General features: G+C 32.7%; 1 protein-coding gene across 1 annotated transcript; it reads right to left on the reverse strand.

Annotated features, from left to right (window-relative positions):
• Nucleotides 1-14,060: 14,060 nt before the first annotated feature.
• Nucleotides 14,061-15,461, reverse strand: LOC132720538 (toll-like receptor 4). The gene has a single exon (XM_060704693.1). The coding sequence runs from the start codon at nt 15,459-15,461 to the stop codon at nt 14,061-14,063; it is 1,401 nt and encodes a 466-aa protein (XP_060560676.1).
• Between the last annotated feature and the right edge of the window lie 1,765 nt (nt 15,462-17,226).

Here is a 17,226-nt window from a genome sequence, read left to right on the forward strand (position 1 = left end):
ATTCCTAGAATGATTTCAGATTGACGGTAGAAAAAGGATCAGTGACATCAGTATCGTTTATGTTTTTTTCAAGCACACAAGTTTATAAAAAATCAGGCACTCAAAAAAAAATATTAAGAGCATCCATCAATATAAACATCAGTAAAACAACATTTTCTCATATATATTTTGTGTTATCTTGTTTTGTAAGTTAATCTGAGGGTTAAACTGAATGACAGATATTTTGTTTACATTGACAGCTCTCCGTTTCTTAGAAAGGGCGACAACCAAGATTAGCAGCGATAACTATACGACGTATTTCCGGCATAGTAACTTGAATGCTGCTTGCCGTTATGTGATTGTGGCCCTTGAATCAATAATTTCAATATATCAAGAGCGCACGACTCTTTGGCCAACAATCAAAATCGTCAGTTTTTATTTGTGTGGGTCGTCAGACCAAACAAATAATGGTAGCGAAATTTCAGACCCTAATGCTGTTAATTGCAAGTGCCGAAAGTAGTCCGCTTTTTTGAAGCAGTTACTTCCCTTTATATGTAACACTTAGGCTGAAAAATTTAGGGGAGATCACTGCGTAAATATGGTCACATGACAGTCGGATTAACTTTAAAGCAAAATAATTTCCGAATGGTCAAAGAATTTTTATATTGTTTTATTCCTTATAAATATACATGCTTATAGTAAGCGCCATGATTATTTACGCAAGTGTTAAACAACAGTTAGCGTTGTTACAAACCCTAAATAGAATAATATGGTTTTCTTCAGGCCGTTAACATATTCACCCGTTGCCGAGGGGTTTGCGCGCTCGTTTAGGAAGCGAGAGGTCTGGAGTTTCAAATCCCAATTACGGGCAACTCATTTTATTTTTCAAATTGTTTAAGTCAAATAAACATTGGATCGAATATCAGTGTTGCAATTAGTATAAATAGCCAATCTACTACAATTAAAACGCTGGAAAGCATTGGTGGCACTATACAAAAACAAATTGATTAATAATCTCAAAACCTTCACCTTTCTGACATTCTGAGACCCAAACAAATTCAGCGCCTTCTGTGCTTTGATTTTGTTTGTTTACTGGGCCCTGTATGTATTGCGCATAGGTAAAACCAGGCTATAACAAGAGCGCATGACTATGTTAACACATGGTTTTGGTCCCGTTATAACATGGGCAAAAGAGGGAAAATAGCCGGTTTTATGCTATAATGTGTTTTAAAGCCATGTGACATGATGCTATATTGTAGCACTGTGACATGATGCTGTGTAATAGCATTGTGACAGGGGGTGCTGTATTTAAGCATTGACATGTGCTGTGTTTAAATATTGTGAATTTTATTTCTGTGTTATAACATTGTGAAAATTTTATGCTTTTATTTTACACTGTGACATGTGCTTTTTATAACCCCTTTTAACTTTATGCTATTTTTATTTCATTGTTTACATGATCCGTATTATAGCACTGGTTTACAATTTATTTCCTTTTTTGTAGCACCCGTGACATTTAATTTAACCCGGGTTTTTTAATGGCCTGGACATATTTCTGTGTTAAAATAACTCTGTGACATTTTATGTTGTATTTTAGTACCATTTACATGTAGGGGTACTGTGTTATATACCCTTGGGAGGAAAGCCCGTCTTATAGAACCCGTTTTCATGTGCTGTGTTTTTAGTGCTTTTTACCCTCTGTTTTTTGCAGTGTGACATTGATACTGTTCTATACTGCAGTGTGACATAATGCTGTATTATATAGAACTGTGACATAATTTTGTTTTATAGTACTGTGACAGGATGCTGTATGATAAATTAGTGCTGTGAAAATCAAATGATGATCATCTGTAACACATTTTGCTTTGACATTATGCTTTGATAGCATGATAAACAATGTAGTGCAAAGACAGTTATATAACTTACTGTTTGTTTGTTTATACATACATAAATTGATTTTATCAGATTTTTTTTTATGTATATAACATTTTTAGTTTATTAACATCTTAAAAAAGAATTTTTGGGAAATCCCGGTTTTGTGTGCTTTTTTTTACTTTCCCTATCAAAAAACTTTAAATTTTTTTAATTTGATATCTTTTAAAAATTATGCTTTTTTTAAATTTTTTTTTGCTGTGCATTTGAATGAATCTCTAAGACTCTTATACAGTAAAAGTTTTACAATATTTTCATGCTGTATGTTTATAAAGATTGTTGTACATCATGTCATGTTTAGGTGTTTTTAAATTTAATAAGTTTATCCTTGTTTACATTTTTTAAAAGCCTTTGTTTATAAAACCCCTTTTTTAACCCATGAATAAGGGGAGAAAAATTACCCTTTCAAATAAAAAAATTACGTTTTTTGAAAATTTTTTTTTAAAATTTTCTGTCAGGGGCTGAATTTTTAACCCGACCCAAAAAGAGTTTTTTTTGTATTTTGTTTTAAAATTTTAAATTTACAGATAAACCATCATCAAAAAATAATCAATGGAAAGAAACAATAAACATACATTTTAACGCTTTGGGCTTTGGGGCCCTGGGCTTTCATAAAATTTAAATGTGTAATTTATGAAAAAAGGGAAAAACCCCCGTTTTAAAAAGTTTATTTTCCCCAAATTTTTGGACATTTTCCAAGCTTTTTTAAATTTTTTATAAGTGGAACATGAACAGTAACAACATCTGTCATCTCTCATTTGCAGTGTAACATTTACATGTTTGCATTTTGAACAAACAATTTTGTTTTGTCAATAAATAACTTCATTGCATTGAGATGAGTTTTTAATTTGTTATGCACATGAGCAATGCATTCTGCAGAAATTATGCTCAAATTTACATGTATTTGTTACTTACAGCTTTGTTCAAAGTTCATTTTATCAGATTTTAAGCAACAAGACTAATCTATTATAGAAAGTTTTGTGCTTTTGACAGTCTTCATGCACTATTCCACAAGTATATATCATATGCATAGTGCATTAGTTACAGATGATTGAAATATATACTCCATGGTAAGACACAGGTGTTTATTCCAAGGGATTATCATTTCTAGAAAATCTCAATTGTTTATAATATTATAGTTAGTTTATTAAATGAGTACACATCGAGCATGGTAATTTTGATAAGTTCACAATTGTTTGTTGTTACATAAGTAGGCTCTTTGTAAATTAATTTCGCAATTTTGATCAATTGCGACACATTTATTCAATTTACAACTTTATTGTGGCAATTTTGATCAATTCACAATCTTTTTTGGCAATTTTAAGCCATTTACAATTGATTATGGCAATTTTGAGCAATGAGCCAAGGACTGTGCATTGAAATTTGTTGAATTCACATGTAAAATATGCATTGAACACTTTTGTGTATAGATATTTATATAAAAAATAATAAAATTTTGCAGATATTATATGCTGTTATAAATTGGATGCATTTTACTTTCTGAATCCTGGAAATTTGTTATAAGCCTTTAATAGAGTTAAAACATCCTTTAATAGAGATTTAAACATTTTTATGGAAAGAATTTTGGGCATATTATGTTATTCCCCCTGGTGTCTGTCCGTCCATCCGTCCGTCCAAGCTAACACAGAGAGCTAACATATTACTTTTTGAACATTTTTTCATAAAGATTTAATAATTTCAAATTTAGAGACTGAACAATTTGAAATAGTACAGTTAGGTTCTTCACCTAACTAACACACTAGCTTGTTTATTTCTGATTATGTTGACACTTATATCTGAAGCTCGTCAAGGAGGGTATCAAAATTACCTAAATTGACTACACCACAGAACCATATGTCAGGACAGATATGTACATGATATGATTTAATTTACTTAACTGCTTAGGTATTTTAAAGTTTCATTTTTAACATGATATGCAATACTTTAGCAGCAAATGCTAATTTTTTTTGGATATTCTATTGTTTACTCTGCAAATGATTATAGCTGGTATATCAGGTCAGGTATTGCACTCTTAACCCTCAAATTGTCAACGTCAGCATTCTTGAAATATACGTTAAGATATTACCGTTGAAATGAATTTAATTACTTATAATTATATAGAAGAAACAAACATTAATTGTTGTTAAACATGTGACTGTTAGATCTTCAACCAATGAACAAAGAAAAACAACTAAATTAAGCATTTTCGGGACCGTCTGGGTTTGGTGGTTGTGAAGTTTTGGTGGTCCCAAACCAGTGGAGTTATGAGTTTCATTCCATAGTTAAATAAAGAACAAAAACACATAAAATTCATATTGTGAGGTATTTTTTGTTTTTATGAGCTTATGGACTTCTATCCAGGTGTAGTCAATGAGCTTAATTTTAAATATCAAATGTTGGTACGTCCGTCCATTAGCAATTTGGTTTCCGGAGCATATCTTAAGTTCCATGTGGCCCACGTTATTCAAATTTCATAGGATGATTGTCCATATTGAGTATAAGACCCCTATTGACTTTGGGGTCACATGGTCAAATGTCAAGGTCACTATTACCTTAAAATTGAAAACAGTTTCCGCTCAATAACATAAGTATTAATCAACCTACAGCTGTAAAGTTTTATAGGATAAAAGCCATGACCAATACATGACCCCAATTGATTTTAGGGTCATACGGTCAAAGGTCAGGGTCACAATGAACTTTACACTGAAAATTATGATTTCTGGAGTATAACTAAAGTTCCATTTGGCCTCCAGTGTTCAAACTTTATAGGATGATTGTCAATGTTGTGTAGAAGACCCCTTTTAATTTTTGGGTCACAAGGTTAAAGGTCAAGGTCACTATTACCTGATTTTCGCTCAATAACTTTAGTATTAATCAACCTACAGCTGTAAAATTTGATAGGATGAACAGCCATGTCCAAAATATGACCTTTATTGATTTTAGGGTCATAAGGTCAAATGTCAGGGTCACTATGACCTTTACACTGAAAATTGTGGTTTCTGAAGCATAACACAAGTTCCGTTTAGCTTACAGTGTTCAAACTTCATAGGATGATTGCCTATATTGAATAATAGATCCATATCTATATAAGGGTCATAAGGTCATTATCAAATGACCTTAATGTTGTTAACAGTTTTACAACTGTCAAACTTCATTGGATGATCACTTATGTCGTGTACATTAATTATATGCCCGAAAAAATGTGCTTATAATATGTTATACCCCTGGCGTCTTTACGTCATCCTTACTAAAAAATAAAAAACACTTTTCGGGCATATAATATAAATTCTCTGCCTAGCGGTGCTCTTGTTTTTTATTTTGTCAATGTACATTTTTAATCTTTGATGTGATGAATCTTTTTAAGAAACTCCATTTAAAAGAGGGAGGTACATGTGTAATATGATGGTTGTATGAAGGTATGCCCTGTTATTCTTGTGAGAAAGCCATGTAACTTGATACGGACATGGCCTATGGCAATTAGGTGACCCCTATTTAAAGGGATACTTTTTTGTTTAATTCATATAATCATAACTTAAGAAGTTATAGGCCTATTTACCACAAAGTCAAATTTTTATTTAAATTTTGTTTAAAGTAGAAGATAAGTAGATGTGTTAAAAAGTTTTAACAATCAGAATACACTTTTAACCTGCAAACCTTTCCCACCAATATAGTTTATTGTAATATATAGACTGGACTGCAGGCACACCACACCCTGCGCTGTTGGCTAATTAACGATCCATCTTGATATCCCGAAAATTGATAATGGGTATTCTTAGAAACTGATGCTGGGCTGGTCCATTTAAAATTCTGTAGATTACGGGTGCACGAGTAAACATTCAGCACACAGTCATGTGATGAATGGAAGCCATACTGACAAATACTGTTTTTAATATGTCCCCCAAAATATAATGGCGGTGTCACTCTTGTCGTTGGTGTGTGTGTCTGTTCGAAATAGTATATCCTTTTTGCCTGCGCTATAACTTCTGCATGCTTGTGAGATTTTGAAATATATTGGTACACAAGACCACCATAGTAGACGATTCAGCGCATGCCAGACACATACCCATGCTCAAAAGTCAAGGTCACAGCATGGGATTTAACTGAACTATGCCCTGGGTCATTGATTTTCAGTGAAAACTTTAAAAATCTCTTGTAAGAAACCGAAAGAGCTAGAGCAGAGATATTTGGCATTAAACATCTTCTAGTGGATGTCTACCAAGTTTGTTCAAATAAAAGCCCTAGGGCCAAAAATGGTCCTGCCCCGGGGGTCTTTGATTTTCATTATATGCCTATAGTAAAAAAAATAAAAATCTAATTGTAAAAAAACGAAAGAGCTAGAGTTTAGATATTTGGCATGAAACATTGTCAATTGGATGTCTACCAAGTTTCTTCAAACAAAAGCCCTAGGATCAAATTGGCCCTGCCCGAGGGTCTTTGATTTACATTATAATTATAGACATAAAGCGAAAACTTAAAAAATCTGTTGTAAAAAACAGAAAGAGCTAGAGTTTAGATATTTGGCATTAAACATCTTCTAGTGGATGTCTACAAAGTTTGTTCAAATAAAAGCTCTAGGGTAAAAATTTACACTGCCCCAGGGGTCATTGTTTTTTCGTTATTTGTATATATGTCGGGCTTAATTATCTCCCTTTAATAAGATTGACTACTGTTTTTAACCAAATATCCTGGAAATTGGTCAATAAGGTTGAAATGATGATTTCTACTGCTAGTTTGAATATGGATCACCTTTGGTCAAAAACTAGGTCTCACAGCCTAAATACATGTATTGGAAAACATTTTTTACACTCTAGGGGCTACTGTTCCCGACAAAATATCCTGGATGATGGTTATAATGATTTCCAGGTGAAGTTTGAATATTGGTCACTTGTGTTCAGAAACTAGGTCACACAGCCCTGATATGGAAAAACCTTGTTCACTCCCTAGAGGCTTCTGTTGTGATCCAAATAACCTGAAAGTTGGTCAGTGGGTTGTTTTGGTGATTTCTAGGTCAAGTTTTAATATGAGTCATCTGTGGTCAAAAACTAGGTCATACAGCCCAAAAAAAATGGGATTGAGCCTTTATAATCAGGTGACCGATATAAGGGCCATCATGACCCTCTTTTATTACTTTATGTATTATCAAAATATTTGGCAGATATCTACATCAGGGTCAGAGGATGTGTCTCGCACAACACCAATTTCAAGGCAGAACTTTTAGGTAAAATGTCATATTATAGGACTGTCCTTGTCCTTTAGACATACATGTATTTCTAATTTTCTCAGTGTTTTATTTGGAATTGGCATAGATATACTGGCCTGCTTTGTCAATTTAATAGTGACATTCCACCTTTACTGGTGTATTATTTCAGGCTCGAACGGGCGCCTGAGTAGAACCACAGACGTTCCGTAAGTTAGCTGGATAACTTCTTCACAAGAAAGAATCCAATGTCCCTGTCGGGATTTGAACCCACAGCGGGGAGGGGCAAGTGGTTTGAAGTCAACGACCTTAACAACTCGGCCCCGTATGTCATGTGACCATTTTGTTTGTTAGTTGACCTTTAAAATGTTCTTTTTAAATCGGACCTTCAGTTTGATGAAACTATTAACCAATCAAACCTGGCATATAGTGGGGCGGGAAATAAGGTCTCTGCTGTCAAAATAGTGCAAATTGTGATACAAGTATGAAACTTTCAGGAAATTATCTTTAGACCATGTAGATTTCAAAAGTGAAGTGGGCCCAAAAATATCTCTGCTCATTCAAGATGGCCGCCATTTTCAATATGGCCGCCATATAAATTTGATGTACATAATAGACCATTCATTCCAATTTTTTGTACAGACCTGAAACTTGCACCAAAGCATGCATATAGTTTCCCCTTTTCAAAAATTTAAATCTTTAAGCAATTTCTCTTGCATATTTCTTCAGAATCCAAGATGGCGTCCAATATGGCTGCCAATTTTAATGAAAACTGATAATTCTCTTTTGTAGTATAATTTTCTGCACACGGTATGCGTATTTCCATATAACATTGTGAAATATATTAGAAAAAAAAATCAAATTTTAGGTTAACCATATTGTAAGTCATGTTTTTAGTTTTTTGTACAAAAAAAAATCTTTAAAAAAATCAAAGAAAAAGTGCCATTTTTTTCATTTTTCTCTAACATGGTTTTCTCTAACATGGTTTTCTACAAAATTCCAAAAGTTACATAGTTTCTTAAAGTGTATTTGATATTCAATCAACACTATGTTTTATTGTATAATTGTAACAAAAACAAAAAATGTGAAGGTTTTATACTTATTAAAAGCGGGTGGGGTAAATTTATCAGACAATTGTAGTACAAAATAACGTTTTTTAAGAATTCTTATGCAAATATTCACTGTAAAAGTATTTTATTGTATTAAGGTATTTTTGTTTTCCTTCAGGTCTAGAGGGTGTACTAAAATATCAATAAATGCAGATACAATCATATGTATACATTCAGTTATTAAATGTGTTTGCATGATATAAGTTGTTTCAATAGTCATAATATAACTTGATAATTGTACAGAAAGAAGATTGAATAATTATTCATCAACGAACCATATGTTAGATTAAATCATGCCTGGACCTTAGTGAAATGTTGTCTATTTATGAATACAATTATTTCCTGCACAATTTAGTCTTGCTAAAAGCTTGTAACAGAATGATTCAAAGTTATATTTACTTGCACATCATTGTAACCAAGTATGATTGAATAAGTACCGTCCATTTCTAATAACTTATGTAGACATGATATTTTCAAAAGAAACAAAAATTTAGGCGACTGATACATCATATTATCTAATGACTAGGTGTGCTAAAATAGGTATCAATAAAACCGCTTGACCCACATAACAAACATAGCTTATACTTTGAAATATAAACTAAATGTATTCCTACTTTATTTTTCCCATAAAACAAGAGAGCAATTGTTGACCCTAGATCACGCGCCTAAGACTCACTGCTGGAAAAGGTCTATAATTCTTTTTAAATTGAAGAATGCTAAAATCATATAAGGAGTATCTTTTTTTCACCAGTCATGATTTAAAGAATCATGTCCAATAACTAGGCTCTCAGAACTACAAGAAGACTCATATAACTATATTCCAATAAGAGTCCATATAAACTAAGTGATTTTGACCCTATGCCAATAGTTTATAATCTTTATATAGCATCACAATGTTATGATATACAATATTTTCTCTTCTCTGTGCACATAGTTTCGGAGAAGAATTTTAATATACAAATGTATAAGTCAATGTAAACTAAGTGACAGGGAAAGCCATTTTGGACTGCAGGAACATGATTTAAAGGCCCTCACGAGGAACACAGTTTTTAAAGACTTGTGTAGGGAATCGCATTGAAGTTGTTTTGTTGTTGATGTTATTAAAAAAAAATCAACAAACAAACAAACTGTAATGCCTAGAGCTTAGATAGTCAAAATATAACCTTGCCAAGTAAAGAAGACCTCTTTAAAAGTTACATAAAACACTTTTGTATCATAAAGTGTACATGCAATAAAAAAATCTTCTCAAAAATCAAAATGCATAGAGCACTGGTACTAAGCTGGCATGTAACACCACCTTGGGTCTTTATTAACACATTTAATGAATCATTCTCATAGAGCCACCTGGGTTCACAGACTTGTATAGGAAAACACATTAAGAACATCTATTGTTAAACTTCATTGACTTGAAATAAGATATTTGGTATGTAGACTGATATAACATGCATAAATTTGTATGATGCTACTGCAGTCTAAAATGGTTTTGCAATGGTATCACTTAATTTACAAAGACTACTGTAATAAATCTGTTTTCTCTTAACCTACACTATCCGACGCATATACATTAAATCATCATGATTAAGTATGTTATAATAATGATATATCATGGACAACATGGTCCAAATTTACCAAACACAAAAGGTCACTAATTTATATGGACTCGTATATAGATATTGTTATTAAAGTTCTCTCGTGTGAAATAAAAAATTGAAAGCAGATATTGAGCATGTTTCTTTAAAAGCAACCGGATTCAGTTATGACACAAATCATGTGTGTTATGACATAATTGACACTCCCAAAATGATCTTGTTACCTTTTTTCCAACAATGATCTTAGGTGAGTGATCCAGGGTCATCATTACCCTCTTATTGAAAGAAAAAAATAAGATATGATTACTTTAGGAAATACTAGTACACTTAGTTTGTATCTTAACTTTTCAAAAAGTTGCATGCAGGCCAGGCCATATCATTGATATATATGTTTTACATCACATACATTTTGTTGGCTTTTAAGCCATGTTTATATTATAAATATAAAATTGTGGAGGAGTCAAAAATATGCGTTTATAGACTACCTTTATACCTTGCATTCAAGTACATGTTTGCTTTTTTAAGCACGTTTAGTTGATTTATTGTCTTCTTATATGTCTTTTACGATTAACAATTAATATATGATATATATATTGAAACAAGAATTATCATGCAACCAAATTTAATAACTGAATGTATACACCCACCAAATGCTCACCCACCAAATGGCCCGAAGGAAGACAAAAATACTTTCATCCAATAAAAAGTACTTTATAAGTTGGAACATTTGCATAAGAATTCATAGAAAAGTAAAAAGGCAAAGAAATAGAATGAACTTAGCTATGTAGATTTTCTGTTGTTTTTTCTTTCACAATTATCATATAAAATTACCCCACCCACTTTCACAAAATATAAAACCTACAGATTTAATGCTTTTCTTACATTCTTTACAATAAACACATGATATTAATGAAATGTCAAATACAATTTAAGATATAAAGTAACTGTTTTAACTTTGTACATTACTTTAGAAAATCAAATTTGAAAAATATGAAAAAAAATGGAATTTTTTCTTGATCTTTTTTAAAGATATTTTTAGACAAAAACTTTTTAAATGTTTACTTTTATTGAGATTTACATATAATTTGATTACCTCTGATATGTTTAAACACTTTTTTTATCATAATAAACATAATTATTGCAACAAATTATACTATAAAAATGATATAACAGTTTTGCACAAAATCGACGGCCATATTGGACGCCATCTTGGATTTGGAAGAAGTATGAAAGAGAAATTTTGTGAGATTTAAATTTTTGAGAAGGAGAAATTATATGCATGATTTTGGTGTGAGTTAAAGGTCTATACAAAAAATTGGAATGAATGAGCTAGAATGTACTCAAATTTATATGGCGGCCATTTTGAAAATGGCGGCCATCTTGAATGAGCAGAGATATTTTTGGGCCCACTTCACTTTTGAAATCTACATGGTCTAAAGATGATTTCCTGAAAGTTTCATGCTTGTATCACAATTTGCACTATTTTCTCAATTTCCCGCCCCACTAATAGATGTTGCTTGCATAAGTATTATTATAATTGATATATAAAGTCATATAATTGGTGTAGGCCTTCGTTTGCCATTACAACCAAGGTGGAAATGATAAGGGGAGGATTGCTGATGACTGTATGATCGGAAGGTCAACTTTGCTTTTGTCAGGTCCACACATGTATGATATCTTTAATACGCTCGAAGATGAAACACTATCCTTACATTGAGATTTCTTACAGCATATTTGTCCCTTAAATATCAAAATGGCAGTGCATGTTTTTAGAAGACAAACAGTATATAGCCTACTGTATAAAGATGCAAACCCCCTAACTAGATGCCCAGCTTTCACTAAGACACCAGTCCTGTGTCTTGGCCTCTATTGAGCGATTAGTGTAGGGTCCCAAATACAACTGGTATGATTGTCTCGTATGTAAAGTGGTATAATTTTCAGTGATTTTCTACACGAAATTTAACAACATATAAACAGATTTACAGGTTATATACTGATCAAAAATGAAGAAATTTCGCCTGCATTTAAGTGCAGATAAACACACATATGAAAATCAGTATTAAAGTAGAATAATACGAATTGAAAGAGTATTTCATTGCGATTTTTGTGGTAAAAATATTGCTTAGAGTTTATTCAAAAGTAGTCGCCCAAAAATCAAAAAGTAATATCGGTATGACCACTTTCAGCATGAAGGACTGTCTGGCATTGTTGGCGCATAATACGGATCAGCGTATTGACTTCGGCTTGTGGAATATTGTTCCACTTTTTAGCTGAATGACGTTTGACGGTGGAATAGGGCGACGTTAAACACGCTGGTCCAAATTATCCCAAAGGTGTTCAATGGGATTTAAACTAGGACTTCTGGTAGGCCAGTCATTAATGTATGCAATGCTTTTCGCCCTGAGGAAATTCACAGTTTGGCTGTATGGCTTATGGCATTATCATGTTGAAAAAGAGTGATTTTGGCATTATTTTGAAACAGTGGGATAACATGCCTCGAAAGAATTTCATCTCAGTAGCGTTGGGCATTCAATTTCCCTTTGAAAACAGCCATATTAGTGGAAAGCCATGTGCACTGCCGACCCAGACCAAGACAGAATCCCCACTCCAAAAACGATCTCGTTCAAGTATGCAGCAGTCGGCTAAACGTTAATTTCTCCTAGAGTATACTCCAACCCTGCCATTTACTCGATGAATGGAAAATCATGACTCGTCAGAGGAATCAAGGTTTACCTTTGTTGTCTAAGCCAGCGTTGGTGTATAGGTGCCTACTTAACACGGTTTACGCGTTGACATCGCCTCAAAACAAAACAAACGTATGGTTGACGACCATGAAGCCCACCCTCGCACAAGCAATTGCGCACAATTAGGGTAGCTGTGGCAGTTTGGAAGCGATTGCGCAGATAGGTGGATCAAATATAGCGGTTTTTGGCACGCGTCGTGACGCTCTGTTACTTGAAAACGTTGCCATATCTGTCGAATAGCACTATTAGAACATTCAGTATTCATAGCGACGGCCTTCATCGCCAAATCAATATTTAGCCAATGACACGTTCGTATAATTTTTTGAGGAATTCTAGACATATCTAAAATAAAGAAAACTGATTTTTGTCTCTCCGTATTTTACTTATTGACATGAAAGTGTATAAAATTACAATGAAAAGTTTCATAAGATATACACGAAACTACAGGTCCTTAGAATGCACGTGAAAATCGGGATAAGCGGGTTTCTCCTGCAAAACGAGTTAAAATCAAATTAAATTTTTTTTCGGACACATTATTGTTCGCCTTTGACATCAGTATATAAGGCTTTACATGAAACTGGCTTAAAATGATTTAAATGAAAAGTGAGCCTCTCAGTTTTCCCATTAGGATTCTTCTAAGACATTCTTCTAGCTGTGTATATTTAAAAAAAAAATCTAATTCATTTCTGAAATACTTCCAGCATAATCAACATAATATAACTACAAACCTTTACCCAGAGTTTTTTTTATATGAACATAACTTTTTTTCAGCAATAATTCTCTTTTATTAAAAATAGCAAGCATTAAAACACAAAATTTGAAATGGTAAAGAATTTATTGTAGTAACATTTACTTATATACAAACACAGTTTTAAAATAAACATATTTATTATTTATAAAAGGAAGAATAAGCTGTGTAAAAAGAGAAAGAAAATGAGATGGCTTAGAATACCGACTGGTATATGTTGCCTAATTGCCTGTGAAAAACCAATGTCAAGCACAAATTCACTCCTTATAAACAAATTCTAGGAACAAACATATGAGTGCATTATGCTAAAGTAATAAATACTTAGAAGTTAAAAAGATGATTGTTTATAATTAGAATGTGTATAATAGAAATTGTATCACAAATAAAGTAAAAGAAAAATAATCAAGATATGCTAAAAGTTAAAAAAAAATAACAATAATTTGAATTAGCTATTTACCATGTACACAATAAATATCAGTATGCAAATAATTTTGAATTATGTGAATACTATTGTCAAGCAGATGAAATTAAAAATTTGTAGATTTTTATACATTCAATATAAGGTAGGACAAAAAGTTAAAGATATATATACAAAACTGTCACAATATCTTACAACATTTCAAACTTAAATTCAAACAGCAGTTATCAAAAATAGGATCACTTATTTCAAAATTTGAAACATACATCATAATAAAATGTTTATATCACTGGTTTTATCCTTATTTACACTCTGACTTAAATTTTTCACATAAATGTACACTATTACGCAGGAACCTTTTCCAGCAGCGAAGTACATATATTTTCCCACGTGGTATTCAGTACAAACTGTCCATTTTCAATTTTCCAAAGAATGCGGGCGTCTCTCTTGTATAAGCCGTGCAACGTAGGCATCATTATCTCCTCGTCTACATTTCCAAACAGCATCAAAACGACGGGTTTACCCAGTAAATATGCTTTATCAAACTCGTTTAGGCAATATTGACTACGACAAAAGTTGTCCGACACAAGAAGTATGACCACGGAAGCTCTGTTTAAGCATCGTTCTGTTTCATCATGAACCGTAAAGCCAGGACGATAATTTTTATCTCCAGTACATATAAGATCACGATCCGTTCCAATGATCAGTTTAAGATTCTCGTTTAGTTGGTTAATCACGTGATCTTGTACAAATTGGTAATCATTACTGCTGTGTGATAGGAAAGCAACAAACTCGTACTGTCCTTCACCTTCTATTAACCTGGCTAAAACATTTTCCATGTTCCGTTGTCGCTTGAGCCTTCTCTTTCTTCTGTGTAAAATAATACCTATTATACAAACTGCCATAAGTGTAACACTTGTGCATACAGTCGATATAATGATGATAATTTTTCTATTACAAATATTCTGAATTCTTTTTGTAACTGATTCATCGATATTTCGAAAAGTTTTATCTTCAGTCTTGCAAACTAAGTCGAGTTGCTCAATATTCAACTTCGTTAAACTAACGAGCCATTGGATGGAAGACTTGCAGGCGCATGTTGAACAAAGAAATGGGTTTGATTTCATTTTCACTAAACAACGATTGTTCACATGAATGTGTGGACCTAAGCTAGGAAGTCCATCTAGGCTATTGATGGATATCTCGTCTAGAACCTTTATGTTATTGTTACTAACGTCTAACGTACGAAGATGATACAGTTCCATCAAATCAAATTGTAATTGCTGAAGTTGGTTGAATGAGAGATCAATTCTTTTAAGTAATTTATTGTGCTTGAACATCTTTTTAGGAATCTCTAAAAGACGATTGTTTGATAAATTTATCTCACGAAGTTTACTGTGTGAAACAAACAACTTGCCGAAGAGGTTTCGACTTTTTTCTTGCATTCTGAACATTTTGTTGTTAGACAAAACATATTTTTCTAAATTTGGTAAACACACAGTGGGATGCACCATTTCCAATCCATTATCCGACAAATCGAGATGAAATAGGGATGTTAGTTTATAGACAGGGCATACGATATCAACATCGAGATATCTAATATCGTTATTCCTAACAATAAGTTCTTTGACTGCCCAGCCTAAAGGTTCATCAATAGTAACTTTACAGTTATACATCCACAATGACGTTGAAAGAGGGGCAATCCCGCTTATATTAATGAACAATGGAGTGAATGCAGTTTTCATATTGTGCATTAGGCTTTTTGGCATCTGTGAATATTTAACTGTTTCATTCGCCAAAACATATTTCCCTGGAAGAAAATGCATTATTCTTGTTGGAAAGACAATATAACTTACGTCAAAAACTTTCAATTTTCGTAAATCTTTTTGAGCGACTTCTGAGGCCCATGTATCTGCTATAACCGAGTACGATATATTTATAGTCTCTAGAGTAACTAATGTTTTAAATACCGCGGTCACATTGACAAAATTCATTTGCGTTCTGCTTAAATCAACCTTTGTTATATTTCTTGGTAATATATAATTCACATCTTCTTGATTTATGTTATTAGATCCGCTCCTATAAGTCCCTATTTCAGACATGATTAGACTCTTTAAGGCAGGTAACGCACTTTTCACTTCCAGAGTTTTAAAAACATCATGTATAACAAGACGATAACATTTGCTGACATCTAATGTGTGTACTAATGGTAAACCGACAAACGCATATGTATCAAGTTTAAAATGGCTTACATGAATTTTCAATTCCTTTAAAGATATCAATCCTTTAAAGCATTCACGATAGAAAGTACACAAAAACCCTAATCCTGTTTGGTCGTTGAACTCGATGGTTTGAACTTTTGCCCAGCTTTCATGAATGAAACTGGAACTATTGAGTGTTACGATTTTATCTTCTCTTTTAAAGTCTACAATACGAACATATTTGTAGTTCCTTGACAATTGCTTTGGTATATAATTACATACCAATATGGTATTGTTAATTTCGTTACATCGTTCGAAAATCGTCTTTGTATTTCTAACTTCCACGTACAATACAAATATGACAAGTATTCCAACACAATATCGTTTTATTGCATTCATCATTTTCTTTCAGTTATTTAACAAAACATGTCATTTAAAACGTATATGCAGTTAACTGATATGGATATTTAGTAAATATATCTTGTATACTGTTATGTTGAAAAGAAGAACAACATAAGTATTTTAATATAATGGTCGTTTAAAAATCTTGAAGACGCATTTGTTATCAAGTTAACCGGGGCTTTTCCTTCACGTGGTTTGAATGTTAAATAATCGATCAGTTTTATCTAAATTACCTACATTTTAATATTATCAATAGTGATAAACAAACAAAGAATGCTGTTTTGTAATCATTTCTGAGATCCATAAATACAACATTAGATTAGATAATGGCTAGGATTACGCTTTCAAACGACAAATATACAAGGAAGTAAAGTATCGGTGGTTAGGATTGGAGATTAAACAATGATAAATTTCTTATAAAGTAGTATATAGGTAAATACCCTTAGTTTCGTTCAACATTCACGAAAATCAGAAAATCATTTATGTATAGTTCAGCCGTGTAGCATTGTCGCAAAATATTGGGAGGGGGGATTTTCGAATAAAGCACCACTTTGTGTTATCTTCGGTGTATTGCACTAAGAAACTTTATCAAAAATAAAGTGCAAGAAAACTAATCAAGATTTATTTAATAAAAGACAAATATGCCAAAAGTTAACAAAAAACAAAACAAAATTCTGGAAACAAAGTGATCCCTCGGAAGCATTAGTCACAACAAAATAACATAAGAATTGCAGACTCGGATTGATCGAGTCAGTACATGAGGGATAATGAATAAGTGCTACATCCCTCACGCCCCCTAGCACCGGCTTGAGCGATACTCAATTCTCAACACTTTATAGTGTTGGCATCAATGATCCCGAAGGACCAGAAAATATAACAACACTGAAGTGAAGTACGGGGCAATACA

The sequence above is a fragment of the Ruditapes philippinarum genome, unplaced genomic scaffold, assembly GCF_026571515.1.
Source record: "Ruditapes philippinarum isolate M1 unplaced genomic scaffold, ASM2657151v2 ctg4908_1_1_1_1, whole genome shotgun sequence".
In the NCBI taxonomy this organism is placed as follows: domain Eukaryota; kingdom Metazoa; phylum Mollusca; class Bivalvia; order Venerida; family Veneridae; genus Ruditapes; species Ruditapes philippinarum.